Below are 27,620 nucleotides of genomic sequence, written 5' to 3'. Positions count from 1 at the left end.
TCAAAATTAGAAAACTACTTTTAATTTGCTTGACAAGCAAACAAAAATGCCCAGACCTGGTTAACCTGATGCTTTAACATATTGTCCATTCCCAGTTCCAGTTTGAATAAAGCCCAGATTAGAATGAAATCTTCACTGTCTGTTAAATGCAAGGCTTCTACCTGAAATGATTTTGGAAATTCAACCCAGTAGACCAAAACCAAACAAAAATCCTCAAATTGAGAGCAAACTAGAAATTGCACTGAATGGGTCAACAGGATTAAAACAAAAAATAAAAAATACATGGAAAAACTCAGCAGGTCTGGCAGCATCGGCGGAGAAGAGTATAGTTGATGTTTCGAGTCCTCATGACCCTTCAACAGAACTAAGTGAAAATAGGAGAGGGGTGAAATATAAGATGGATTAAGGTGGGGGGGGAGTGGTTGTTGGGACAAGCAAGCAGTGATAGGAACAAATAACCAAAAGATGTCACAGACAAAAGAACAAAGAGGTGTTGAAGGTGGTGATATTATCTAAAAGAATGTGCTAATTAAGAGGATAAGCAAGGTACACATAGCTCTAGTGGAGGTGGGGTGAAATAAGACTAAAAGGGCATAAAAGGTATAGATTTATAAATAATGGAAATAGGTGGAAATAGGCGTTCGCATGGGGAGGTGCCGTAGGAGGGGGTTGAGGATTAGGGGGTGATGGAGAAGTGGATCAGGGTGTCACGGAGGGAACGATCCCTACGGAATGCCGCCAGGGGAGGCGAAGGGAAGATGTGTTTGGTGGTGGCGTCATACTGGAGTTGGCAGAAATGGCGGAGGATGATCCTTTGAATGCGGAGGCTGGTGGGGTGATAAGTGAGGACAAGGGGGACCCTATCATGTTTCTGGGAGGGAGGAGAAGGTGTGAGAGCGGATGCGCGGGAGATGGGCCGGACACGGTTGAGGGCCCTGTCAACTACCATGGGTGGAAAACCTCGGTTAAGGAAGAAGGAGGAAATGTCAGAGCAACTGTTTATGAAGATAGCATCATCAGAACAGATGCGAAGGAACTGAGAGAATGGGATGGAGTCCTTACAGGAAGTGGGGTGTGAGGAGCTGTAGTAGAGGCAGCTGTGGGAGTCGGTAGGCTTGTAATGGATATTGGTGGACAGTTTATCACCAGAAATTGAGACAGAGAGGTCAAGGAAGGGAAGGGAAGTGTCAGAGATGGACCATGTGAAAATGATGGAGGGGTGGAGATTGGAAGCAAAATTAATAAATTTTTCCAGGTCCCGACCAGAGCATGAAGCAGCACCGAAGTAATCATCGATGTACCGGAGAAAGAGTTGTGGGAGGGGGCCGGAGTAGGACTGGAACAAGGAATGTTCCACATAGCCCATAAAGAGGCAGGCATAGCTGGGGCCCATGCGGGTACCCATAGCCGCACCTTTTATTTGGCGGAAGTGAGAGGAGTTAAAGGAGAAATTGTTCAGTGTGAGAACAAGTTCAGCCAGACGGAGAGTAGTGGTGGATGGGGATGGTTCGGGCCTCTGTTCAAGGAAGAAGCTAAGGGCCCTGAGACCATTCCGGTGGGGGATGGAGGTGTAGAGGGATTGGACGTCCATGGTGAAGAGGAGGCGGTTGGGGCCAGGGAACTGGAAATTATTGATGTGACGTAAGGTGTCAGAGGAATCGCGGATGTAGGTGAGAAGGGACTGGATAAGGGGAGAGAGAAGGGAGTCAAGATAGCGAGAAATGAGTTCCATGGGGCAGGAACAGGCTGACACGATCGGTCTGCCCGGACAGTCCTGTTTGTGGATTTTAGGTAGGAGATAGAAGCGGGCCGTCCGAGGTTGGAAGACTATCAGATTGGAAGCTGTGGAAGAAAAATCTCCAGAGGAGATGAGGTCAGTGACAGTCCTGGAAACAATGGCTTGATGTTCAGTGGTGGGGTCATGGTCCAGGGAGAGGTAGGAGGAAGTGTCTGCGAGTTGACGCTCAGCCTCAGCGAGGTAGAGTTCAGTGCGCAAGACAACAACAGCACCACCCTTGTCAGTGGGTTTGATGACAATGTTAGGATTGGACCTGAGAGAACGGAGTGCAGTAAGTTCAGAGAGAGACAGGTTAGAATGGGTGAGAGGAGCAGAGAAATTGAGACGACTAATTTCACGCCGACATTTCTCAATGAAAAGATCAAGAGAAGGTAACAATCCAGAGGGAGGGGTCCAGGTGGAGGGAGAATATTGAAGGTAGGTAAAAGGATCCGTTGAACAGGGAGAGGATTCCTGCCCAAAGAAGTGAGCACGGAGACGAAGGCGGCAGAAGAAGAGTTCATCATCGTTCCGAGCCCAAAATTCATTGAGATGAGGGCGTAAGGTATGAAACTAAGTCCTTTGCTGAGCACTGAACGTTCAGCATCGGAGAGGGGAAGGTCAGGGGGTATAGTGAATACCCAGCCGGGGATGGGATTGGAAGATGGGGTGGGGACAGAGGGACAGGCAGGGGTGGAGGGTCCTGGATGGGTGTTGGTGTCGATGAGTTGTTGGAGCTTGCGTTCCTTAGCACTTGAGAGAAAGAGAAAAAGTTTCTTGTTGAGGCGTCGGATGAGACGAAGAATAAAATGAAACTAGGGGCACGCGCAGCTTTGAAAAAGGGTGCGGCGGTGCTGCTGGAGGGAGAGGTCGAGTATGTTCATATGGCGGCGCATGGCACTGAGTGTGGATCTCAGAATGCGACCATGGATGTCCAATCCCTCTACACCTCCATCCCCCACCGGGATGGTCTGAGGGCTCTCTGCTTCTTCGTTCTGTTCTTCGAACAGAGGCCTGAACAATCCCCATCCCCCACTACTCTCATCCGTCTGGCTGAACTTGTTCTCACACTGAACAATTTCTCCTTTAACTCCTCTCACTTTCTCCAAATAAAAGGTGCAGCTATGGGTACCCACATGGGCCCCAGCTATGCCTGTCTCTTTATGGGGTATGTGGAACATTCCTTGTTCCAGTCCTACTCCGGCCCCCTCCCACAACTCTTTCTCCGGTACATCGATGATTACTTTGGTGCGGCTTCATGCTCTCGTCGGGACCTGGAAAAATTTATTAATTTTGCTTCCAATCTCCACCCCTCCATCATTTTCACATGGTCCATCTCTGACACTTCCCTTCCCTTCCTTGACCTCTCTCTCTCAATTTCTGGTGATAAACTGTCCACCAATATCCATTACAAGCCTACCGACTCCCACAGCTACCTCGAGTACAGCTCCTCACACTCCACTTCCTGTAAGGACTCCATCCCATTCTCTCAGTTCCTTCGCCTCCATCGCATCTGTTCAGATGATGCTACCTTCAAAAACAGTTCCTCTGACATGTCCGCCTTCTTCCTTAACTGAGGTTTTCCACCCACGGTAGTTGACAGGGCCCTCAACCGTGTCCAGCCCATCTCCCGCGCATCCGCCCTCACACCTTCTCCTCCCTCCCAGAAGCATGATAGGGTCCCCCTTGTCCTTACTTATCACCCCACCAGCCTCCACAATCAAAGGATCATCCTCCGCCATTTCTGCCAACTCCAGCATGATGCCACCACCAAACACATCTTCACTTCACCCCCCCGGCGGCATTCCGTAGGGATCGTTCCCTCCGTGACACCCTGGTCCACTCCTCCATCACCCCCTTCTCTTCAACCTGCTCCTACGGCATCTCCCTATGCAAACGTAAGATATGCAACACCTGCCCCTTCACTTCCTCTCTCCTCACCATCCAAGGGCCCAAACATTCCTTTCAAGTGAAGCAGCATTTCACTTGCACTTCCTTCAACTTAGTCTACTGCATTCGTTGCTCCCAATGCGGTTTCCTCTACATTGGAGAGACCAAACGCAGACTGCGTGACCGCTTTGCAGAACACCTTCGGTCTGTCCGCAAGCATCACCCAGACCTCCCTGTCGCTTGCCATTTTAACACTCCACCCTGCTCTCTTGCCCACATGTCTGTCCTTGGCTTGCTGCATTGTTCCAGTGAAGTTCAACGCATCATCCGACTAGGCACTTTACAGCCTTCCGGACTGAGTATTGAGTTCAACAATTTTAGATCTTGAACTCCCTCCTCCATCCCCACCCCCTTTCCGTTTCTTCCCCCTCCTTTTTGTTTTTTCAAATAATTTATATAGATTTTTTTTTCCACCTTTTTCCATTATTTTTAAATCTATACCTTTAATGCCCTTTTAGTCTTATTTCACCCCACCCTGACTACAGCTATTTGTACCTTGCTTATCCTCTTAATTAGCACATTATTTTAGATAATATCACCACCTTCAACACCTCTTTGATCTTTTGTCTGTGACATCTTTTGGTTATTTGTTCCTATCACTGCTTGCTTGTCCCAAAAACCACCACCCCCCACTTCTCCACACCCACCCCCCCCTCCCTCCACACCTTAAACCAGCTTATATTTCACCCCTTTCCTATTTTTACTTAGTTCTGTTGAAGGGGCATGAGGACTCGAAATGTCAACTATACTCTTCTCCGCCGATGCTGCCAGACCTGCTGAGTTTTTCCAGGTATTTTTTATTTTCTGTTTTGGATTTCCAGCATCCGCAGTTTTTTGTTTTTATCTTCGGTTAACAGGATTGTTCGTGCAGGAAATATGAAGCCTCGGTATTGGGTGCTCTTCCGAGGTTAGGATTGTATAGCTAGCACAGGGTAGATGGAGCTTTGCATTGGAGCTAGGTGTACAGTATCTGCCAAAAATAAGAGTTTAATGCTGAATTGGTTGGGAATTTAATCCCCGGCCCCTGCTCAGTGGAAATCCAGCAGGTGAGTGGTGGGTCAAATTCCCCGCTCTGTTCCTACTCCATCCTAACTTTGACATGCCTGATTTTGATGGTGTATGAGAGATCCACCTGAATTAGGCAGGATACTCATACTTTTATGCAAATTAGAGTCCAGCTCTGCCCCAGGACCCAGATTTCGTCTTAGCAGAAAGTCAATGGGGTCCCCTCAGTGGCTACTACAATAGCAAGAACCTGGTCTGGAGCGAAAGGCTTCTACATACAAATGTCAGGACATATACATTAGGAGTAGGCCATTCAGATACTCGATAATCAAGAGGTGATAAGGAGGGATGAACTTAAATCATAGTCAACAGGGAAAAGGTGCTAGGAAACTATTAGCCCTAAAAGCTGACAAGTACCAAGGACCAGGTGGCCTGCATCCTAGGGTTTTAAAAGAAGTGGCATCACAGATAGTAGATGCATTGTTTATAATCTTCCAAAATTCTTTAGATTCTGGAATGGTCCCAGTGAATTGGAAAGTAGCTGATATGACACCTTTATTAAGAAAGGAAGGAGGAAGAAAGTAGGAAACTACAGGCCAGTTAGCCTAACATCTGTCATAGGGAAAGTGTTAGGATCCACTATTAAGGAGGTTATAGCACGATGCTTTGAAAATCCCTACTGATCAAACAGAGTCAAAGTGGCTATATGAAAGGGAAATCATGTTTATCTGATCTATTGGAGTATTTTGACGAAGTAACATTCAAGGTGGATAAGGGGGAACTGGTAGATGTAATATACTTAGATTTCCAAAAGGCATTTGATAAGGTACAACAGCACAGGTTACTACACAAGATAAGAGTACATGGTGTAGGGGGTAAGATATTAGCGTGGATAAAAGATTGGTTAGCGAACAGGGAGCAGAGAATAGGGATAAATGGGTCTTTTTTTGGATTGGCAAGCTGTAACTAGTGGAGTGTCACAGGGATCAGTGCTGGGTCCTCAACTTTTTACGATCTATATCAATGACTTGGATGAAGAGACCGAATGTATGGTAGCTAAATTTGCCAGTGACACCAAGGTAGATAGGAAAGCAACTTGTCAAGAGCGAGTAGAGAGTCTGGAAAGGAATATAGACACATTGGTCAGAATTCTCCCGTCCCTTCATCCCGGCAGGATCTTCTGCTCCCACTGATGTGAACATGGGTTTCAATGGCTCACCAGCTCCACCGCGGGTGAGGGGGAGGTCTGGAAAATTCCACCCATTAAGCGAGTGGGCAAAAATTTAGCAGATGGAGCATAACGTGGGTAAATTTGAACTTCTTCACTTTGGCAGAAAGAATAGAAAAACAGCATACTATTAAAATAGGGCGAGATTGCAGAACTCGGTGGTACAAAAGGATCTGGGTGTCCTGGTTACTGAAGCAATTAAAGTTAGAACGCAGGTATAGTAAGTGATCAGGAAGGCAAATAGAACGTTGATATTTAATGCAAGAGAAATGAAGTATAAAAGTAGGGATGTTCTACGTCAGCTGTACAGGGCCTTGGTGAGGCAAAACCATCGCAGATTAGTTGCATTTAGTGTGGCATTGGGCAGGGAAAACGATGTTTTACCTGCCAGCTGCAATGGCGGCTTCTCACACGGAATTATCCCAAAGCTGCGGCATTAATTATGCATTCCCGGGACACACGTCGTTTCGATGGCTGGCGAGCTCTCTTTTGCCCACCACACTATCACCTCGCTTCACAACGCATGGCGCCACATTTAAAGTGCAGCCGCATGCACACCTCTCAGTGCTTCCAGCCCAGGACTGCTGCATGGAAGGCATGGCCCCGAAAGGCAAAAAGACTACAGCCCCCGGGTTTAGTGATGCATCCCTTGAGCGCCTTTCGGATGCCATGGAGGCTCACCATGATGTCCTCTATCCCGCTTTGGCTGCAGGAGGGGCAGCAACATCACCAATCTGGCTAGGGGGTCAGTGGCAGCGATGGTCAGTGCCAACACCCTGCGAAAGAGGGCAACCACCCAGTGCTGCAAGAGGATGAATGAAACGTATCTGTTCCGCCAGGGTAAGTCACTCTACTCATTACTCCCAACTCACACACTCACAAACCCATCACACATCCACAGGACCCTCACTCACTCACTACCAGTTCAAGGGACATCACCATTCACTCTCTCACATACACTTTCATCCCGTCCATGAGACCATTCACCACCCACACATGCCAGGCATACTTATCATCTGGCCTGGCAGGCATCCTGCTTACACTCTCTCTATCATTATTCATGCAGGACAAGCTGGCACACAACAAAAGGGAGAGGTCAGAGGCTGGGTGGAATGCCTGACATCAAGGTCCTCATGGACTTTAAAAACAGAGCCACCCAGCTGGCTGGTAACGATCTGGATCGTTCCTGTACTGACGGTGAGGTCGGCGGTGCTCAACCAAGTGAGGATCCAGCAGTGCAACATCCATCAGGCAACCATGCTGTGAGTGATATGCCCCATTTCACACGCCGCTGCCATGCACTAATTATCTCTCCTTGCTTTCGCAGGCACATCTGGGAAACTTCCGATGGAGTCCAGGGCCAGGGCATCCATTCAAGCCCCAAAGAAACCTCGGGAGAGGAATCTGGAGGCACCTTCCCTGAAGCCCCGTCACAGCGTCACCCACACCCTCCACCAGCACAGAGACACATACCTCGGTGGGACTTAGCTTTAGAGTAGCCTCGGGATCACAATCTGGTGAGCACATCGCACTGTCTGATCCACAGCAGGCAGCAGAAGGGATTTCCCAGGTGTCCGACACTCGGAGGACTGCTGAAGGCCAGAAATTTGCTGAGTCCGAGTCAAATGATGAGCCTCTGGACTCAGTCATGTCACAGTTTCTGGACCTGCAAAGGCAAACTCGGGAGGGATGTCTGCTGCACTCCTCAGATTGCAAGTTATGTGGAGGAGTCCATCCGCTTTCAGGCTGAGATGATAGAGCAGGCATGCCAATGCGCCGAGGTCAACACTGATAGGATGGTGGCTGCCATGGAGACTTTGGTCCAGAAATGTGCTCCTGCACTGCTGCGCGGGCTGAACTACATCGCTGATGCTATAGTTGGCCTCCAACACTGTGTACAAGAGAGGGGTGCGGGGCAGGTTGATCTCAATCCAGTTTTCCCTTCTCCTCAAGGAGTCAGCCGGGGGCCCTTGGGCACCCATAGGGATGGGGATCAGCAGGTGCACACCCCGAGGTCATCCACCCAGGTGACCCCGGGGGTGTTCAGTCCATTTGAATCCCCTCTTCCTGTGACCCCAGCAGCTCCAGCTCCACAGGCCGAGAAGGGCACCACTGCCACCCTGAAAGCAGGCTGGGGCCCTCCAGATCTCAGCTCTCCAGAGGGTGCCCTTAAAAGTCATCACAGATAGGGCCTAGCAGTCAGCAGGCTGCCCCGCCTCTGCTGTGGATGTCCGGGGAGCACCAAGACATAGCAGCAGGGTTAGGAAAGTTAAGAAGATGTAGTTACACAGCCTGGGACGTGTGTTAACCACCTGTACAGAATGCTCACTATTGTAAATAAGCTCCCAAGAATGTCTCCCTGCTCCAGTAGCTCCTTGTTCTGATCAGCAGTGTTCATGTCATTCAGGTGTAAAATCTTTCTGCACAAGATAAAGGTGTCAGTGTCCAAGGCCTCTCCCCTGTGCTTTGTGCAGCCTTCAGACCAAAGTGATGGTCCAGCCTCACATTCCCTGGACACATTACTGATGCCTGAACTTTGTTGGTGCTTGTCTTTGCTGCCAGGGTGTCACTGGCAGGCGTCACAGAGTTCTGCCATTCTCTCTGTGTGCTCTCAGCACCTTTAAAGTGGGCTGGCCCCCTTTTCTTCAGCATCTGTGACCAATGTCACTGTGCTCCTGAACGGGCCAGGTGCGAAAGGCGGACAAAGTTTCATGGTTGAATCTCCATGATACGACCCTGATCACAGAGCGCAAGCAAGCTGCCCTCAGCCAGACAGATGTCAGACATCCTCAGAGGCAATGTGACGATTTATGGAGTGTCCTCACTGCATGTCGTCATCACCCTCCTGCAATCGAGCAACTATTAGGGTCTCCACTGTGTCTCCTTGACAGGAGCATTTTCACAGAGAGTACGTACGTTGCCATAAGCCAAACTGGAGTCAAACGTTCACAGATGCAATGTGAGGATCTATGGTGTCTCCTCACTGCATGTCGTCATCATCCTCCACAAATGCAGCAGCTATGAGGGCCTCCCAAGCATGCCTGCCTCGTCTGGCCAGTGGGAGGGCCTCACTGTTGTCATCATCGACTTCGAGGACCTCCTCACCCTCATCACTGTTGACATCCTCCTCATTGGAGGAGACCTCCAGCTCCTCGAGCTCCTCCTCAGCCAGTTCCTCTCCCTGTTGCGGTGCCAGGTTGTAAAGGGCATATCCGATGACAACCATGCATAACGCTCTCTGTGGACTATATTGCAGGGCTTCACCAGACCGGTCCAGGCACCAGAACCTCATTTTCAGCATCCAGATGGTTTGCTCCACCAAGTTGCGAGTTGTAGCATGAGTGTCATTACACCTTCGCCCTGCTGCAGCCTGAGGCCACCACACAGGTGTCATCAGCCACGGCCTCTGCGGATAGCCCTTTTCCCTAAGGAGACATCCCTGCAGCCCTGGACCCTGGGAGACGTCAGATATCTGTGACTGACTGAGAATGTAGGAGTCATGGACACTCCCTGGAAACCATGCACAGACCTGCAGGATGCGTTTGTGGTGGTCACACACCAGCAGCACATTCAGCGAATGGAAGCCCTTGCAGTTGACATAGTTGACTGATTGTTGTGACAGAGATCTGAGTGGCATGTGAGTGCAGTCGATGGCACCCTGCACCTGTGGGAAACCTGAGATCTGAGCAAATCCAATCATCCTTGCATCCTGGCTGTCCTGGCCCCGGGTGAAATGCACATTGTGTGCCCTCGCAAAGATGGCATCCATGACCTCATGGATGCATTGTGGGTGGAGGCTTGTGATACCTCACAGAGCTCACCCTTGAAGCCCTGAAAGGAGCCACTGGCACAGAAATTGAGCTCCACAGTCACTTTCACGGCCACTGGCAGTGGATGCCCTCCATGTCCCTGTGGTGCCAAATCCTGCAGTAGCTGGCCGATGTGACCAACCAGTTCCCTAAACATGGACAGTCTTTGGCGACACTGGTTCTCGGTCATCTGCAGGGATAAAAGGTGGTGGCTGTAGGCCCTGGGTCTGGCTAGTTGCTAAGCAGCGATGGCTTACTGTGGCTTTTCAGCAGTGTGTACGGGAGCCTCAGTCATCGCTTCTTGCTGAGGATGCTGCTCCTCCCTCTGCCCAGCCAAGTGCCTCTATCGCTCTCTACTCTGTCCCCTTCACTCTCTGTATGCCACAAGGCATACAGCTAGTTGACCTGGCTCCATGCTCCTGATGTACTCCTCTTGCAGGATGAAAGAGAGATGTGTGGGTTAGCTTGGGTGTTCCAAGAATCTCTCTGGGTTAAGTCTGAAGGCCCCTTAACACATCCCAGAGAGTGCTGGCCAATATTGGGTAGCCAGAGATTAGTACGCTGCATGGCTGCCCGAAACCCCACCCACCTCCTCCTCCACAACCTCCCCTACCCCCTCCAGTTGACCAATTGGCAGCAGCCTTTTCCATTGGACTGCATGGTGCACTCGCAGCTCAGGCACAAGCATTCTCCTAAACCACACTGCAAGGCTGCACTGTTATCTTGAACCATGCAGGGTGGGAGGGTGGGGGTGGGGCAGGGGTGCTGGTCCAAACGGGGATGATGACATTGCCTCCACCAGTGACTGCTCCAGGGCCAGCTTTAGCAAGGGGATTGTACAATGTGCCCAGTCATCGAACTGTTCTGCAGTCCACTAAAATGCTCATTAGTTTGCAATCTGTGGCTGAGTGGAGAACGCTCTGGAGCACTTGGTGGCACTTTCATGCCTCTGCGTTGCTTGAGTGGGCAGATAAGCTCAAGACCCGGCTCCACGCATGTCGATGTGGCTGCATCTGAACTGTCTCAGCTGCAGAGGAATGGTCACTTTAAACAAGGTTTCTCTAATGCATGGCCGCTTCCCTCGCAACACCCCCCACACGTGCTTGTGCACTACCTTCAACCACAGGGTAGCCCTTGGCCCCCTCTCCAACGCTTCTCACCCGCAGGGCAGCCCTTGCCCCCCCACCACCCCCAACATGCCTCAAACTTGAAGCCCAAAAGGTGACCCTCCCATGTGCGGCACAACGCTACTGTGCACTCACCTCCAAGTTCCCCTCACAAACCGGTGGGGGGAAGATTCTGGCGGGCTGGTCTTATAATGATATGCAGGCGTATTACAATGAGGTTCCCGACATCCATGGCGGGAAATGTGGCCTGCCATCGACGGGCTGAGCGGAGGATTGCAAACTGGTTTCACAACGTTGTAAAACCAATTTCTGGCCTTCTTGCCATATCGTCTGCCCATGCTGCCAAGAACGCCCGCACCAGCGGGCATGGAAAATTCCGCCCCACATTTGGAGTACTGAATACTGTTTTGGTCTCCTCATTTGAAAGAAGATATAACTGCTTTAGGAGCAGTCCAGAGAAGGTTTACTTGACTCATTTTTGGGACGAAGGGCTTATCCTATGAAGAAAGATTGAAAAGTTTGGGCAAAACCCATTAGAGTTTAGAAGAACGAGAGTCGATCATGTTGAAACATATGGGGCAGAATTTTTCTGTTGGCGAGCTGGGGGTGGGGCCCACTCGCCGACGCGCAAAATGACATGGGATGACGTCGGGGGGAACCCGCCATCCCGCCCCATTTAAATATTCAGGAAAGTGGGGGGATCAGCGCAATCAGTTGTCCGCCCACCGACCTGTCAATAGCCAATTGAGGCCATTGACAGGATAATTAAGCCAATTAAAGGCCCTGCCTGTCCAACCTTAAGGCTGATGGGCAGGCCAGGAGCCCCAGCGGGCTTCTGAAAAAACATGAAACCTCATCCACCGGCGGGATGAGGTTTCATGTCTGTTTTAAAAAACTTTGTTAAAGTTTATGTGATATTTATTAACATGTCCCATCCCGTGTGACACTGTCACATGAGGGGAACATGTTAATAATTTTTTTATTTTTCTATTTTTCAACTTACAAAAACTGTCAGCGATCTCCCTCAGGTAGCACTTGGTCTCAGGGAGATGTGCGCTCTTCCGTGCGCATGCACGAAAGAGCGCACTCTGACAGTTGTGGAATCCCTCCCTCCCTCTGTCGGGCAGGCCGCTGGGCGGGCCTTAATTGGCCCGCCCACTCAAAATGGCAGCGGGGCCCGTTTCGGCGGCAGCAATCGGCTGCCCGCCCACCGCTAAGCCGGTGGGGCCTGCCCGCCCATCAAGGACAAAATTCTGCCCATAATATCTTGAGGGGGGCTTGATAAGGTGGATACCCAGAGGATGTTTCTTCTTATAGGAGAGACTACAACTAGGGAACACACCTTAAGAATAACAGGTCGACCTTTTAAGGCAGAGATGAGGAGAATTTTTTTTCTCTCAGAAGGTCATTAGTTTGTGGAATTCTCTAGCCCCAAAAGTACTGGAGTCTGGGTCTTTAAATTTATTCAAAGATGGATTAGATTTTTGGAAGACAAGGGAGTCAAGGGTTATGGGGGACAGTCAGCAAAGTGGAGCTAAGACCACAACCAGTTCAACCAAGATCATATTGAATGGCAGAGCGGCTCAAAGGGCCAATGAGCTACTCCTGCTCCTAAGTCCTATGTTCCTATGTCTCCTATTTGCCCGCTATAACTTTGGGCCCTCTTGTTAACCAAGGATTTAACTCAGCCTTAAAAATATTCAATTTTCTTTTACAGGTAAACTTCAAATCTTTCTTTTGGACAGAATTTACTGTCACTCGCCAGGAGCTTTGCAAGCCGGGGGGCCAATGTAATTCCCTGGGCGGCCTTTCCACTGCCTTCCTGCCCACCTCCGACCTGGCTGCAATTTCACTGGGGTGGCCGAGGCCTAGAGTGACCTGTCCACCCTCACCCCATTAAGGGTTGCTTCCTGTCTGGCTACGTTTTTCAACCTGTGGAGGAGTTCAGGGACGGGGCAGGGGTAAATCCCAGCAGATCACCATATTTAGGCCTCCAGCAGAATGGAGGGGACACCTGCCTTACTGGCACCCTTTCCAGATTGGACACCCCACCCACAATGTCTGCCCCACCTCCCACTCCCCATTGCCCGGACCACCCCTGGGCCTTCCCTCCCATCCCCACCACAAGATTCCACACTTACCTCAATCCTGGCTCCAGGACTTAGAATCTGGGGACTGCGTGTAGTCCCAGCAGCAGCTGGTGGCTACAGAGTGGCCAGCCAATCAGATTGGCTAACAGCACTCAAAGGTGGGACTTGCTCCCAAGTGAGCGGTAGAAATTCCGCCTCCAGCCAATTAACGCTCATTGGATTGTGAAATGGCTGCAAGGCACCTGGCATTGCCAGGGATGCATTCCCCCCCTCCCACCCCCGCCAACCCCTGTAAAATTCTGTCCTTTGAGAGGTCAGGAGAAGCAGGAATGATTTAGGCCTCACATGGAAAGTAAAGGCCTCCCTTGTCTGGACTCCAACCCACAAATTGCTGATGGTGCCTGTGCCCCTGTTTCACCACTCACCACCCCACATACCCCCATTCCCGTCTGGGAGTTAAATTCCTACAGGCGTATGAAATTGGAAAGCATTCACAACCCTAACATCGCACAAGATGATAAGCAGAAGAATTCATAAAAAACATGTTGTCCTGTTTATATTTTTGTGCTGACTGTATCCCAGTTAAAGCTTCCCTAGCTGTTTAACCAGTGGCATCATCCAGTATCACAGAATCTTTATAGCTCAGAAGGAGGCCATTCAGCCCATCGAGTCTGCACTGGGTCTCTGAAAGAGCATTCCACCTAGTCCCACTTCCCTGCCTTATCCCGATAACCTTGCACATTCTTTTTTTTATCAGGTATCAACCCAATTCCCTTTCGAATAACTCGATTGAACCTGCCTCCACCACTCTCCCAGGAAGTTTGTTCCAGACTCCAACCATCCTCTGGGTGAAAAAACATTACGTCAAATCATATTTACTCCTTTTGCAAATTATTTTGAATCTGTGCCCTCTAGTTCTTTATGTTCTCTTGAGTGGGAACAGTTTCTCACTATTTACCCTGTCCATACCCCTCAGGATCTTGAATACCTCAATCAAATTTCCTCTCAGCCTTCTTTTCTCCAATTCAACAGCTTACATGCAAAAATAGCAACAAACTAGTTTAGCAATTATATTTGACGTATTACCAGGACTCTGCACATTCAAGCACTCAGAGCAGAATCTTGTGGAGGTGATGGGGACTTCGGCCACCAGCTGAAGAGTAGGCTAAATCGCCTCTTTTCGAGAAGGCCCATGAATCTTGTGCCACTCAGGCACTTGACAAGCCAGGCCCAAGCTTTCTCCCAGATCAAGAACCCCAGGGGCAGATGTACCATCTGCCGAGAGCTGCTGGCCAATTAGAGGCCGGCAGTGTAGTATAATGGGTTAATAGAATAAATATGCTAACGAGTGGTGTAAACCATGATGTATCTGTGGCATCAGCAGTCGTGTGCTGGAGACTCAGTACAGCAGACAGGCAGCATTCAGAGGAGATGTGCCTGTTCTGTAACCCATCTTGAACATATTGTACATTCTGCGTAACTACCTGAGTCAGGCCACAGTCCCCTCTTTATAAGGTCACTGTGTCTCCTGCCAACGCAAGATGTCTGTGCAAGATGGCCACCAATCCCCTCGGTGCATGCGCACTTGTCCTGAAGCTGTTCACCCAGTTTCTGAGCCCCCCAGCTGACAGGCAGTCAGGGTGCGGCCTCCCCACAGTTTCCAGGGATCAGGATGGGGAGGGAGGGCAGGCTTCTGATCCACCCATGCAACTCCATTTGCAGCTCTGCGGCTTGTTCTCAGTGACAGGCCGGATTAAGGGGAAGGCTCCGGAGCGGGAGATTCAGAAACCGCAGGGAGGCCACGATTGCAGACATCATAAAGAGACTGCTTCCTTTTAGTAAAAGGCATTCACTTGATGCTGCCAGCACTGTAATATTTGCAATTCCAGGTTGTGATGACCGCGCATGTGTCGTGCTGCACACTTCCCCCTATAAAGATGGCGGCCGCGTTTACAACAGCGCTTGCATGGTGTTGGCAGCAAACGTAGCCTCATTAGGTACATGGCTTAGCATGTCCATGTCAATCTTTGTGGCGCAAATGGTTAGTGCGTTTGGCTGTTAACCGCGAGGCTGGTGGTTCGAGATCACCCAGGAATGAGGCTTTCGCTGTTTAAAGCTCGGATAGCGCAGTCGGCAGAGCGTCAGGCTTTTAATCTGAGGGTCCAGGGTTCAAATCCCTGTTTGAGTGCTAGTTTCAACTCTGTTATCTTTCTTCAGTGCAACGGGCAAGCAAGTCACCTTTTCAGCAGCTGCTGGAAGAGGTAATGGCTGTGAGCTCAGGATCCTCGCTTGTCCTTTCCTCACTCCTCACTCTCCTGCTGTTCGCTGGGATGCAGATGTACAGTTGGCAGCCGGCACCCTCGGAGTGGCTGACCCATCTTTGGAGCGTTCCTGGGGTCGTTTCTCTTCCTCTTCTCCTTAACAGCCCTTAACAACTCGGAAAATGTGGTATTTGGAAAAGGATCTCAGGCCAAGATATTCCCGAAGATCACGGTGTGCTTGCTGCTGTCTCTGTTTGTATCGGCACTGATCCACCAGGTGTGCATCACAGCCTGCTTTATCTTTTCCATCACTGGAGTCTACTATGTCAACAAGCACTCTGCTGCCCTGTACCAGGCGGGCCTCCCACCACCCCCTCATGACCAAAACCCCCAAGAAGAAGAATTGAAGCTGATGAGCCCATTGGTCTCTGAGGGTGAGGGTGTTCGTAGTTTTTGGGGAGACTTAGTCCCATTTCTGAGGGTAGGAGAGATTTGCCCTCCCCCCCCCTTGCACATGTGCAGCTCTGTGCCCCTGGTCCACGTTACTGGAAGAAAGACTGGTTTAATTTGCCTTAAAAAAGATAGCTCCAGTGAGTGGCAGTGCCACTGGGGAGGAAGTGGTTGCTGTCAGTACTGTTTCTACTCAAGGCCTCGGATCGTTGCTGGGTCGTAGGCCACAGGTCTGCCTGCCACTGGGTTAATACCATCAGCGGCGGGATGGGGCCCTTATGTGGGCACAAATTGCCCACTTAAAGGCCTCAATTGGTAGCACGGAGGGAAAGCCACCCACAGGCCTTCCCACTACAGACTTAATCAGGGTGGAGGCAGGGAGGTGGCAAATTCTCCACCCACTGCTCTGCTCCCCACTTAAAATGCTCCCACCACCAAACTTGTCAGGATGGTGGACGTAGGATTCCACCCTCAGTATCCGGGCTGTATCTGTTATGTGTCAGAGTTTCACAAAACAGCATTTGTTAAATCGACAGCATATAGTTGGTTCAAGCAACACTCTGAAAACTTGAGTTCTGACATATTATGAAGGTCCGATTTCATGAGTTAATGTGAAGATAATGAGCTAATGATTGTTGTTAAAATAAGTTGAACACTAAGCAATAAATCAATTTCACTATTTATTCATGGGTTTTACCTAGTTCAGTAATAACACCAGACATCTTAGGGAGCCTCAGAATTAACCGCCATTTTAATTTTAACCTTCGCTGTTTCTGTTTCCTGGGCCTAACAGTTAAGAAGCGAAGACTACTGGATCCAGGATGTAAGTGACTTTCCAATTACTTGCTTAATTCCCGCCCCCCCCCACCACCCTTCTGATTTTCACTTTAAGGCCTCTGATATCCACCACCCAAGGCCTCCAATTACCTCCACCACCTGCGCTTCTAATCTTCTCCCCCTCCCAACCCCGAAGCCTTTTCGATCTCCCACATCCAAGGCTCTTCCACTCTCCCACCTCTGAGGCCCTTCCAATTTCACCCGCTACCCTTCCAATCACTACATCAGCACCAAGCCTGAGGCCTCTGATCTTGGTCACTGCTGGCACTTCTGATCTCTCTGCCATGAGGCGCTTCTGACATCCCCTAGGGTCCTAATTGCTCCCTGTCTCCTTTCCTCTCCTGGCTTCAGCTGAAGGCCTGCTAGTCAGCCTCTCAATCTGGCTGGCAGCGGCCAGGAAAATGGAGGCAAAAAAATGTTACTCATGTCACGCTGGTAAATTCAGGTTTCCCAACTGCAACACAGTCTCTCCACTCTCTCCCCACCTCCATAAGAAAACTATGTACTAAAACATGTAAATTTAGTACTAAGGTAGATTACAAATGTTCAAAATACAAGCCTTCCTTGTGATTTACAAACTTTTTCATATATTCTTACAGTTTCTAATTATGAAATTAATCAGTTTGAAAATGAACTAATTAGTTACAATGAGCAGGAATTTGGCAATGTAATCATGCCAGCCAAATATCAAAAACCAATGCAAAAATCTTGCGTATTGGAATGGGACATAACAACAGCAACTTGTACTGTATTTAATCTTTAACATAGTAAAAAGTCCCAAGGCACTTCCCAAAAGTGTTTTCAAACAAAATTTAGCGGTGAGTCACGTAAGAAGATATTAGGTTAGATGACAAAAAGCTTGATAAAAGGGCTAGGTATAAGGAGTGTTTTGAAGGTGGCAAGTGAGATAGGAAGATGAAGAGGTATAAGGAGGGTATTCCAAAGCTCCAGTTCAGGCAGCCATATGTGGAGCAATGAGTGCTCAAAATCAGGGCTGTGCAATAAGCCAGAATTAGAGGAGTATAGGTATCCTGGATTGTTGTAGGATTGGAGAAGGATTTTAAAAGAAAGGGGAATTTTAAAATTCAGACAGTGCTTAACAGGGAACCAGTGTAGGTCAGAGACCATAGGGCTAGGATGTGGTCAGCAGAGCTTACAAAGAATGGATGATGGGCAGCCAGCCAGGTGTATGTTGGAATAGTCCAGTTCAGGGATAGCAAAGGCATGTTCCAAAGAAGAGTCATATTACTCTTGAAACATTGGGCAGGATCTTCCGGTCAGCGAGTGGGAATGGGGCCCGTTCGCCGGCACATAAAATAATGTGGGATAATGTCGGGTGGAACTCCCAACGTCACCCCGCATCATTTCAATTCTCAGGTCAGCAGGGGTGCAGCGGAATCAGCTGCGCGTCCGCTGACCTGTCAACGGCCTATTGAGGCCATTGAAAAAGTAATTAACATCATTAATGGACCTGCCCATCCAACCTTAAGGTTGGCGGGCAGGCCGGAAACCCTGGCGGGCTTACGAAAAAGCTTGAAACCTCATCCATGGGCGGGATGGGGTTTCAAGAGGGTATTAAAATATTTAATAAAGGTTTCAATAAAAGTTATGGACATGTCCCATGTGACAGTGTCACATGAGGGGACATGTCAGGGAAATCTTGCTATCATTTGTTTAACAATTTTTAATTTGGAGCCGATCTCCCTGAGGCAGCACTTAGCCTCAGGGAGATCAGTGCGCTTTCGCGCATGCGCCAAAGAGCGCAGTCTCAGCTGAGGGAATCTCCCCCCCTCGCCCACACAGGGAGCACATAGCACTTCCTAGCAGACGTCACGCTGGGCAGGCCTTAATCGGCCCGCCCACGTAAAATAGCGGCGCACCCCCAATCGGGGGCGCCGATCAGAGGCACGCCTGCCTGCGCCCGCTCCCGCTCTTCTCCCCCAACAGGGGGAAAATTTTTCCCATTTACTCTATTTCACTCTCCACAGATGCTGCCAGACCTGCTGAGCTTTTACAGCACTTTTGGTTTTTAATTCAGATCTCCAGGATCTTCAGTCTTTTGCTCTTATAACAAGAGCGTGGATGAGCATCTCAGCTAGAGATGAGCTGAGACAGGGGCAGAGACAGGTAATGTTACAAAGTAGAAATAGGTGCTCTTAGTGATGCCATGGACATGTGTTCGGGATCTCATCTTGGGTCAGATATGACGCCAAGTTTGCAAACAGTCTGTTTGAGCATCAGACACTTGCCAGACAGATAGATGGGGTTGGTAAGTAGAGAATCGAATTTGTGACAGGGATTGGAGAAAATGGTTTCAGTCTTGCCAAGGTTTAGTTGGAGGAAATTTCTGGTCATCCAGTACTGGAGGTCGAACAAGCAGTCTGATAACTTAGAGACACTGAAGGGGTCGAGCGAGGTGGTGGTGAGGAAGTGCTCAATACTTGCACAATTGAGTTCTCAACCTCACTTTGTGAAAAAGCATCATTCAGAAGAGGTCAGCTTTCTCCATGATTGGAAAAGGAAACCAACTGTAAAAATGTCTTCAGTTGGCCACAGTTGTAGATGTAGTTTAGAATGGCATGAAGCCTGGCAGCAGGCCTCATGCAATAGCCACATTTTTTATTGTAGGTATTGTGTATTCTGAGGAAACCCAAGGAAAAATAGTGACAACATACTTTCACAAAAATAGAAAATATCCTATCAAGTATTGCATTTTAACGATGTGTAATTAAATTGAGAGAATTTTGAGGGGTTGGGAATACTATTTTTTACTTCATTCATTGATTTAATTCAGTCCAGTTTTACCTGAAGGCTATGTTTTAATATTATGTCACAGGTCTCATCAAGATTACTGCTTCCATGATTTATTGCCACTCTGAACGCAAATATATTTTAAGATTAACAATCCAGAAAGAGCCTGAAGTAAGAAAGTCATTGCTGACAATAAGGCCACATGCGGGCAATGATTTGACTTGATTATTTTCTTACATGACTGTTAAGGATGCCAAATTTAAACAAGCTATCAAATCAAGTTCTTAACCTGGAAGGTTGCATCGGCCCACAATCATCTTATCAAAGTGGTAGAAAAGCTCACTTGAAGGGAGTTACGATCATGACAAATCTTGGCTTTTAACTTCATTTCCCAACTGCTCCCTATATCTCTTAATTCCCTGCGAGATCAAAAATCTGTCTATCCCAGCCTTAAATGTATTCAACAACAGAGCATCCACAACCCCCTGGGGTAGAGAATTCCAAAGATTCACAAGCCTTTGAGTGGTGTAGTTTCTCCTCGTCTCCATCGTAAATGATTGGCCCCCATCTTGAGACTGTGCCCTCGTGTGTTAAACTCCTCAAACAACAGAAACAATTTCTCAGCATTTACCCTATCAAGCCCCTTCGGAATTTTGTAGGCTTCAATGACATCGCCTTTCATTCTTCTAAACTCCAGAGAATATAGGCCCAATTTACTCAGCCTCTCATAATAGGACAACCCTCTCATCCCAGGGGCCAATCTAGTGAGCTTTGGCTGTTCTGCCTCCAATGCAAGTATATCCTTTCTTGAATGTGGAGACAAAAAGTGCACACAGTATTGCAGATGTGGTCTCACCAAAACCCTGTACAACTGTAGCAAGACTTCTTTATTCTTGTACTTCAATCCCCTTGCAAGGCTAACATTCCATTTGCCTTCTTAAATTGCTTGCTGCATGTGCCTGCTAACTTTCTATGTTCCTTGTAGGAGCACACCCAAGTCTCTTTGAACATCAACACTTACAAGTTTCACACCTTTTAAAAGATATTCTGCTTTTCTATTCTTATGACCAAAGTGAATAACTTCACACTTCCCTGCATTATACTCCATCTGCCACGTTGTTGCCGACTCATTTAACCTGTCTATACCTCTTTGCAGCCTCTCTGTGTCCTCCCCACAGCTTACCTTTCTACCTAGCTTGTATCATCAGCAAACTTGTTTTCATTACTCTCTGTCTCTTCATCTAAGTCATTAATATAGATTGCAAATAGCTGAGGCTCCAGCACAGATTCTTGTGGCACTGCAGCACTGCACTATTCACTGCCCACCAAGCCCCGTTTATGCCCACTCTGCTTTCTACCTGTTAACCAATCATCCATCCATGCTAAAATATTACCCACAACTCTATGAGCCCTTATCCTGTGTATTAATCTTTTATCTGGCACCTTACTGAATGCCTTTTCGAAATCAAAGTATACGACATCTGCAGGTCCCCCTTTATTTACTGTACTGGTTACATCCTCAAAGAAATAATAAATTTGTCAAGTAGGATTTCCCTTTAGTAAAACCATGTTGACTTGTTCTAATCATACTGGGCAGGATTTTCCCCTCGGCGATTTGGGGGCGGGGCCTGCTCGCCAAGGGGAAAATGACGTGGAATGACGTCGGGCGGAATCCCCAATGTCATCCCAGGCCATTTAAATTTTTAGGAAGGTGGGCGGACAGCAAAATCATTTGATAGATGGGGGTAGCGCTTCCTGTCAGGCTGGCCGCTGGGCGGGCCTTAATTGGCCCGCCCACTCAAAATGGCGGCGGGCCCCATTTCGGTTGCGGGGGTCGGCTGTCCGCCCACTGCCGAGCCGGTGGGGCCCGCACGCCATCTGAGGGCAAAATTCTGCCCACTGTGTTTTTGTAAGTGCATTGTTAAGACTTCCTGAATGATAGTTTCCAGCACTTTCCCAATGATTGATGTTAGGCTATTGAGTGATGTTAGGTAGCTCACTGTGTTCTCTCCCCCTCCTTTCTTGAAAAGTGGTCTAACATTTGCCAACTTTCTCATGGGAATGTGCCTAGTCTAAGGTATTTTGGAAAATCATAGCCTGCACATCCATTATCTCTGTTGCTATCTCTTTTAGAACCTGAGGGTGCAGGCCATCAAGTCCCAGTGAATGTCAGATTTTAGTCCAATAGGTTTCGTCAATACTTTTTCTATGCTGATATTAATTTCCTTAACGTCCTCATTCTTCATGGCCCTAAGTTACCATCTATTTCTGGTATGAAACTTGTGCCCTCTACTGTCAAGACAGATACAAAATATTTGTTCAATGCCTCTGCCAGTCCCTCATTCCCAATGATAATTTCTCTTGTCCCTGCTCCTATGGGGCCAATGTTTACTTTAGCTACTCTCTTCCTCTTTATATCCTTATAAAAGCTCTTAAAATCTGTTATTGTATTTATGGCTAGTTTACTCTTATATACTCTTTTTTCCCTTTTTATCAAATTCTCGGTGGCCCCCTGCTGGTTTCTAAAACACTCCTAATCCTCAAACTTGTTATTGTTTTCTGCAACATTGTGAGCATCTTATTTTAACCTAATACTATCCTCAACTCCCTGGGTGAGCCACAGGTAGATCTTCCTTGCTGACTTTTTGATTTTCAATGAGATCTATTTTTGTTCAAGATTTTGAATTGTTTCTTTAAGTGTTTCCCGATATTCAGTTACCTCCATACATTTTAGTCTATTTACCCAACTAATCTTAGCCAGTTCTCCCATCATACCTATGTAATTGGCTTTGTTTAAGATTCTTGTTTGCAATTGGAGTATGTCACTTTCAAACTTAACATGGAATTCAATGGTATTATGATCACTATTTCCCATTAGATCTTTTACTATGACATTACTAATGAACCCTGTTCCATCACACAAAACTAGATCTAAGATAGCTTTATCCTTAATCAGTTCCACAACATATTGCTCCAAGAAACTGTCTTGAAAACATTTTGCAAACTCATCTTCTAGGTCACTCTTGCCAATTTGATTGTCCCAGCCTATATGAAAATAAAGTCCCCCACAATTGGTACATTTCCTTTGTTACAAGCTCCAATAATTTCTTCTTTAATTCTCTAACTAACAGTATAACCTCTGTTGGGGGCCTATTCCCACCAGTGTTTTCTGACTCTTACTATTCCTAATTTCCACCCATATTGATTCTATTTCATTATCTTCTGAGATCAGATCCTTTCTCACTAATGTCCTTATGTCATATTTTACTATCAGGGCTACCCCTCCTCCTTTGCCATTCTATCTGTCTTTCCAAAATATTGTGTATCCTGGAATATTTGTTTCCCATCCTTGATCACTTTGTAATTATGTCTCTGTAATGTGATTAAAACTAAATTATTTACCTCTATTTATGCCGCTAGTTCATCTATCTTATTGCAAACATTCTGTGCATTCAGATAAAAAGTCTTTAATTTCAATTTTTTACTTCTATTCCCTGCAATGCCCTTAGTCGCCAAGTACAATTTTGTTAAACTCTCTGTCCTTTCCTGACCTACTCTGCTTTACCCACATTGTCATACTCTTCTGATGCTTCAACCTTTCTCTTTGGATTTCTAAATTTCTCTTCACCCGAACCCTCCTCCCACTCTGTTGGTTTAAAGACCTGTCCACAGTCCTGGTTATACGATTGGCCAGGGCACTGGTTGCAGCCCAGTTCAAGTGGAACCCATCACAACGGAATAGCTCACTCTTGACTGAGTACTGATATCAGTGAATCAAAACCCCTTCTTCCCACACCACTCTTTGAGCCACGTGTTTAATTCTCTAATCTGCATGACCCAATGCCAATTGGCACGTGGCTTGGGTAACAAACCAGAGATAATTACCTTTGATGTTTTGCATTTTAATTTTGTCCCTAACTCCTCAAATGCTCTTAGCAGAACATCATTCCTGGTTCTACGTATGTTGTTGGTTATCACATGGGCCATGACAACTGGATCCTCCCCTTTCTTCAAGTTCCTCTCCAGCTGTGAGGAGATGTTCTTAACCCTGGCGCCGGACAGGCAACATAACCTTCAAAGCTCCTGGTTGAGGCTACAAGAACAGTAACTATCCCCATGACTATATTGTCTCCTATCACTACCACACTTCTCTTTGCTCCTCCACTTGAATGGTACCCTTCACCATAGTGCTATGGACAGTTTGCTCATTCACCATACAGTCCTTCTCCTCATCCACAAGGGTAGCAAGAACCTCGTAACTGTTGGACAAAGTTAGGGGCTGAGGCCCCTCCATCACTCGTTGCTGGTTCCCCACATCTGCCTGACTCTCAGTCACACCCTCCTGTCCCTGACCATTAACCAACTCTTAGGTTCTGCCTAACCTAAGGGGTGTAACTGCCTCCTGGAATAAAGTGTCCAGGTAACTCTCCCTCTCCCTGATGCCCCGCAATGTCTGCAACTCAGACTCCAGCTCAACTCTGAGCCGAAGTTGCCTAAGCTGCAGATACTTACTGTAGATGTGGTTGTTTAGGATTGCAGAGCATTCCACAGATTCTCTCTAGCCTGGAAACAAGGAAGAAAGCTCGCCAACTACTGGAGAGCAGCATACTCCGAATCCAGTATCCTTACTCCGAATCACTTCACAAAAAGGCACAAGAAATATTAAGATATCCCAGTGTTTTTAAATACTTAGACTAAAGTAAAAATGTACATAATGAGTAATGTACTTATGCCCCATTTATTCAACAAAGGAAATACATTAATAATCTACTAAATGAGGGAATGTGTTCTATATGTGAGCTTTCCCTACCCTTATTTCTTTGCTGTTTGATAGCTATTGCTCCCACTAACTCAAGCAGCCTGTCAGCCACTCATTCTTTAACCAACCACGGCCCTACCCTGCCCCACCCCACCTCTTCTCCACTTGAATACATGACCAAAGTAAAAAAGCATTTATTCCTCGTAGATTTTAGCTTGTCCAGCAATACTTAGTAGTGTTAAAATACCTCATTGTCACATGCCTAATTCAATAAATGTGTTTGCATTGGATTGTTAACCACATGGAATTAAAATAAATAGACCTGTCAAGACTAATTAATATGCACTGTTCATTAAAAGAGTGTTTATAAAATACATAGACAGTTGCTTACATACCGTTTCGCTGAGAGTTGGTGACATACACATTTGCAGTTAGAAGAAATAACACGGCAGTTACTTCTAACCGCCCCATATTGAGAGGATTCCAAGGTGTTTTCCTGAAAAAAGACATGTTTGACAAATCTTTTACTACCTCTTCAAGCTTAAAAGTGAGCTCCTTCAAAGTCACAAATAACTAATTGGGCATAGTTTAATGGTACATTGTAGCAACAACAGCAAGTTACAATTATACAGTAGCATTAATATAGAAACACATGCTAAAATGCCACAGAAAAGCATAATCAAACAAAAATCGACCCTGAACCAAAGTAGGAAGTAGCAGGTGGGGTGATGAAAATAAGTGGATTTTATGGATGAGCTTAAATGAGGAGAGAGAGATGGAGAGACTCAGCAGCTTTGGAAGGGAACTCCAGTGTATCAGTTATAGGTGGCTGCAGTCAATGCCTCACTCCCCACCCCCGCCCACTTGGATGTCACTTATGACTTTGATTAGAGGTGTATCATTGCTGTTTGCAGGGACATAAACCTGATCTGAAAAGTTCAAACAAGGTGCTGTGGGACAAATGGACACAGATTTGAGTGATGACAACACATTCAAGAACTTTGGAGAGGAAAGGGAGTCTAGAGATGGGGTGGTAGTTTGTAAGGATGGTGTGTTTTTTTTTGAGGAGGGACTGATGGCACCAGGTTTGAAAGATAGGGACAGCGCCTGAGGAGAAGGAGCCATTTACAATAACAACCTTGAAGCAGTATTTTAAATGAGCCCTTCTTATAAAATCCTATAACTTCAAAATATGCAGGATTTTTTAAGGCCATAGTGATTTTCTTTCAATTTGTTATGATGTTTTATTACAAAAAAGGCTGTAATAGAGTAAGTTTGGTGCATGTATAGACATTTCCCCCTAGGTCAGAAGCTTATGGGTTCAAGCCTCATATCAGGACTTGAGTTCACAATCTGGGCTGAAGCATTAAAGAAAGAATATGCATTTACATTGCACATTAATATCTCCCAAACAGCAGGTGGGTTTTGAAATGCAGTCGAAATGTAATTAGGAAGTTCATCCTTCAGTGATACATTAAACCCAGATGTTTCTCATTTTTTTAAACAAGCAGTAAAGATCTAATAGCACTATTGAAAGAACGGGGAGTTTGGTTAACATTCCTCCCTCAACCAATACTACAAGAAAAAGGTCATTCGTCCTATGACAATTTGTGGGACACTATGGTACTAATAGCCTGTATCAATGGCTGTTAGTAAAGTTCCAAGAACAGCCACAAGATGAAGTCGTGCTGGTCTCTCTCACAGTAATTATTGTACTGCACTGCAACACATTAATATAAACTGCATTAAGCTGTTTCGATGTGAAAAGTGCTACATGAACTGGCAGCTTTTATCTTAATTATTCAATTACTATTTTCAGAAGATGCAACCCAGTTATCTTTCAGTTCATTTGCATTTTTCAGTGGGATTCCTTTAATATAATCCGTTTCGAGTTAGATTTGGGGGAAATGAGAGTCTTTGTCCTTATCTTCTGAAAATCAATTTCATTGGCATTCCGAAAGACCCTCTAAATCATGGTTTCTTCCCTTGTTAAATCTGTCTGAAACTCTTTGTGTTTAATGATACTGATTTATTTAACGTGTAAATCGGTTCCCTTCATCTCGTTAAGCCAGTTTGAAACGTGTTGTAGCAGTCTCAGTGTTAGTCTTTCCTTCCAAACAAACGTTGATGAAGTTTACTTTCTCGCTGTTTTCCCAAGTTCTTGGTAAAGTTTCCCCGATTTCTAGACCGTTTTATACGAACCTTTCAACGCTCCCGCCGCACCTTTTTACCCTGGGAAGGGAGCTGGGGTTTTGCCTGTTTGCAGCGGATCGATCGCCGCGGCCAGAAACTGGTCAATGCTACACACAAAAATAAAAGGCAACTCACTGAATGTACTATTTCAGTGTAATAGAACGAAGCAACGAACCATTTTTACCAAAAAGAGAAGGATTCGCACATAGTGAGTGCGGCGATGCTCTACATGTACTTTGCTACTCATCAAGCCGGCTGACTCTCGGGAGAAGCGGAGCGAATGTCACCCAAGTTGAACGCACCGCTTCCCCCAGGCAAACGAAATCATGCAGTACCTTATATCTACCCTGGCAAGTGCACAAAGGAACTGCATCTTGGTTTTGTACAGGTAAAGTGTGTACCTCTGTGCGAAACAGATTCATTGTTGACTAAGGCAGAGATTTGTTTCAAACAATGGCTTGGGGTTAGATACAATTACTTAAGAGTACATTTCCCTCAAGGTAAAGTTTATAAACGCTTTAGTGGAAAAGTATCTCTAATCTTACACAAGGAGAACAAACATACTCGAAATCCAAATAATTTTGGGCGTGCTGTTCAGAAAATCTAAAACAAATCTGTATATTGTCATTTTTACATTTATGTAACTGAAGTAAAACATATGCTGATGCAGAATCGCAGCATTAGGTCAATTTAAAATTGAAGGTAAGTCGACTAAATACGGTGGCAGCATACAGGAGATTTATAACGGCTGTGTTGCATGAAGCCCATTCAGTCATTGTCTATTCTTAGTCTGTATAAAATCCGTGCACAAATATTTCAGAAGAAATTGTTACTTACAGTTGTTAGCAAACCAGAGGATTTCAAGCCGCCCACTGCATAGACAGCAGGCCTGAAAACTCCAAAGTCTCACATTAATAAACTGCTGACAAGCTCCGCCTCCCCGTTCCACTTAATAACCCCCCCCCCCCCACAGTGGGAAAGAGTTGGAAATAATAATAGCAAGCACCGGTTTTACAGTAAGTAAAAACCGCCCATTGTTGTCTAAATCCAGGCAGCTTTTCCCTGAATTCAGTGAATGGTGTGGGAAAGTAATACATTGCAGCTGGGTGCCTATTGCCATTGGGTTTATCAGGAATTCGAAGAGTTTGCTTCTTTTCAGGTAGGGAGGAAGCATTGGTCGGGATGGGGGTGAAGTTGGAATTTAGCCTGACCAACCTCTTTGATTTGAGGAGATGGCAACACAAGTAGAGGGTGGGCTAAAGGTGTTGTGCACTTAGACTTCCTCAATGCACTTGATAAGGTTCCCCACAATAACATCAAAACAGTGGCCATTCAAGGCAAAACTTAAGATATAGGTAAGAAACAGTTTGAAGGGTAGAAACA

The 27,620-nt window shown here is 46.8% G+C and overlaps 1 protein-coding gene and 1 non-coding gene across 2 annotated transcripts in view; one reads left to right on the top strand and one right to left on the bottom strand.

The window, feature by feature from the left end:
- LOC144679090 (collagen alpha-6(VI) chain-like) overlaps window positions 1-27,125 on the bottom strand; it is a 250,470-nt gene extending 223,345 nt beyond the window's left edge. Inside the window, exons 1-2 of the mRNA XM_078539381.1 lie at window positions 27,075-27,125; window positions 24,440-24,540 (exon numbers count right to left, since the gene is read on the bottom strand). Coding sequence (XP_078395507.1) covers window positions 24,440-24,515 — 76 coding nt within the window. The 5' untranslated portion in view covers window positions 24,516-24,540; window positions 27,075-27,125. The remainder of the gene's footprint in view (window positions 1-24,439; window positions 24,541-27,074) is intronic.
- On the top strand, window positions 15,102-15,174 carry trnak-uuu (transfer RNA lysine (anticodon UUU)). The gene has a single exon. It is a non-coding gene; the product is annotated as a tRNA-Lys (tRNA).
- Window positions 27,126-27,620: the final 495 nt, after the last annotated feature.

The sequence above is a fragment of the Cetorhinus maximus genome, chromosome 3 (genome assembly GCF_964194155.1).
Source record: "Cetorhinus maximus chromosome 3, sCetMax3.hap1.1, whole genome shotgun sequence".
Lineage (NCBI taxonomy): Eukaryota > Metazoa > Chordata > Chondrichthyes > Lamniformes > Cetorhinidae > Cetorhinus > Cetorhinus maximus.
This window is presented reverse-complemented; position numbering and strand designations above follow the sequence as displayed.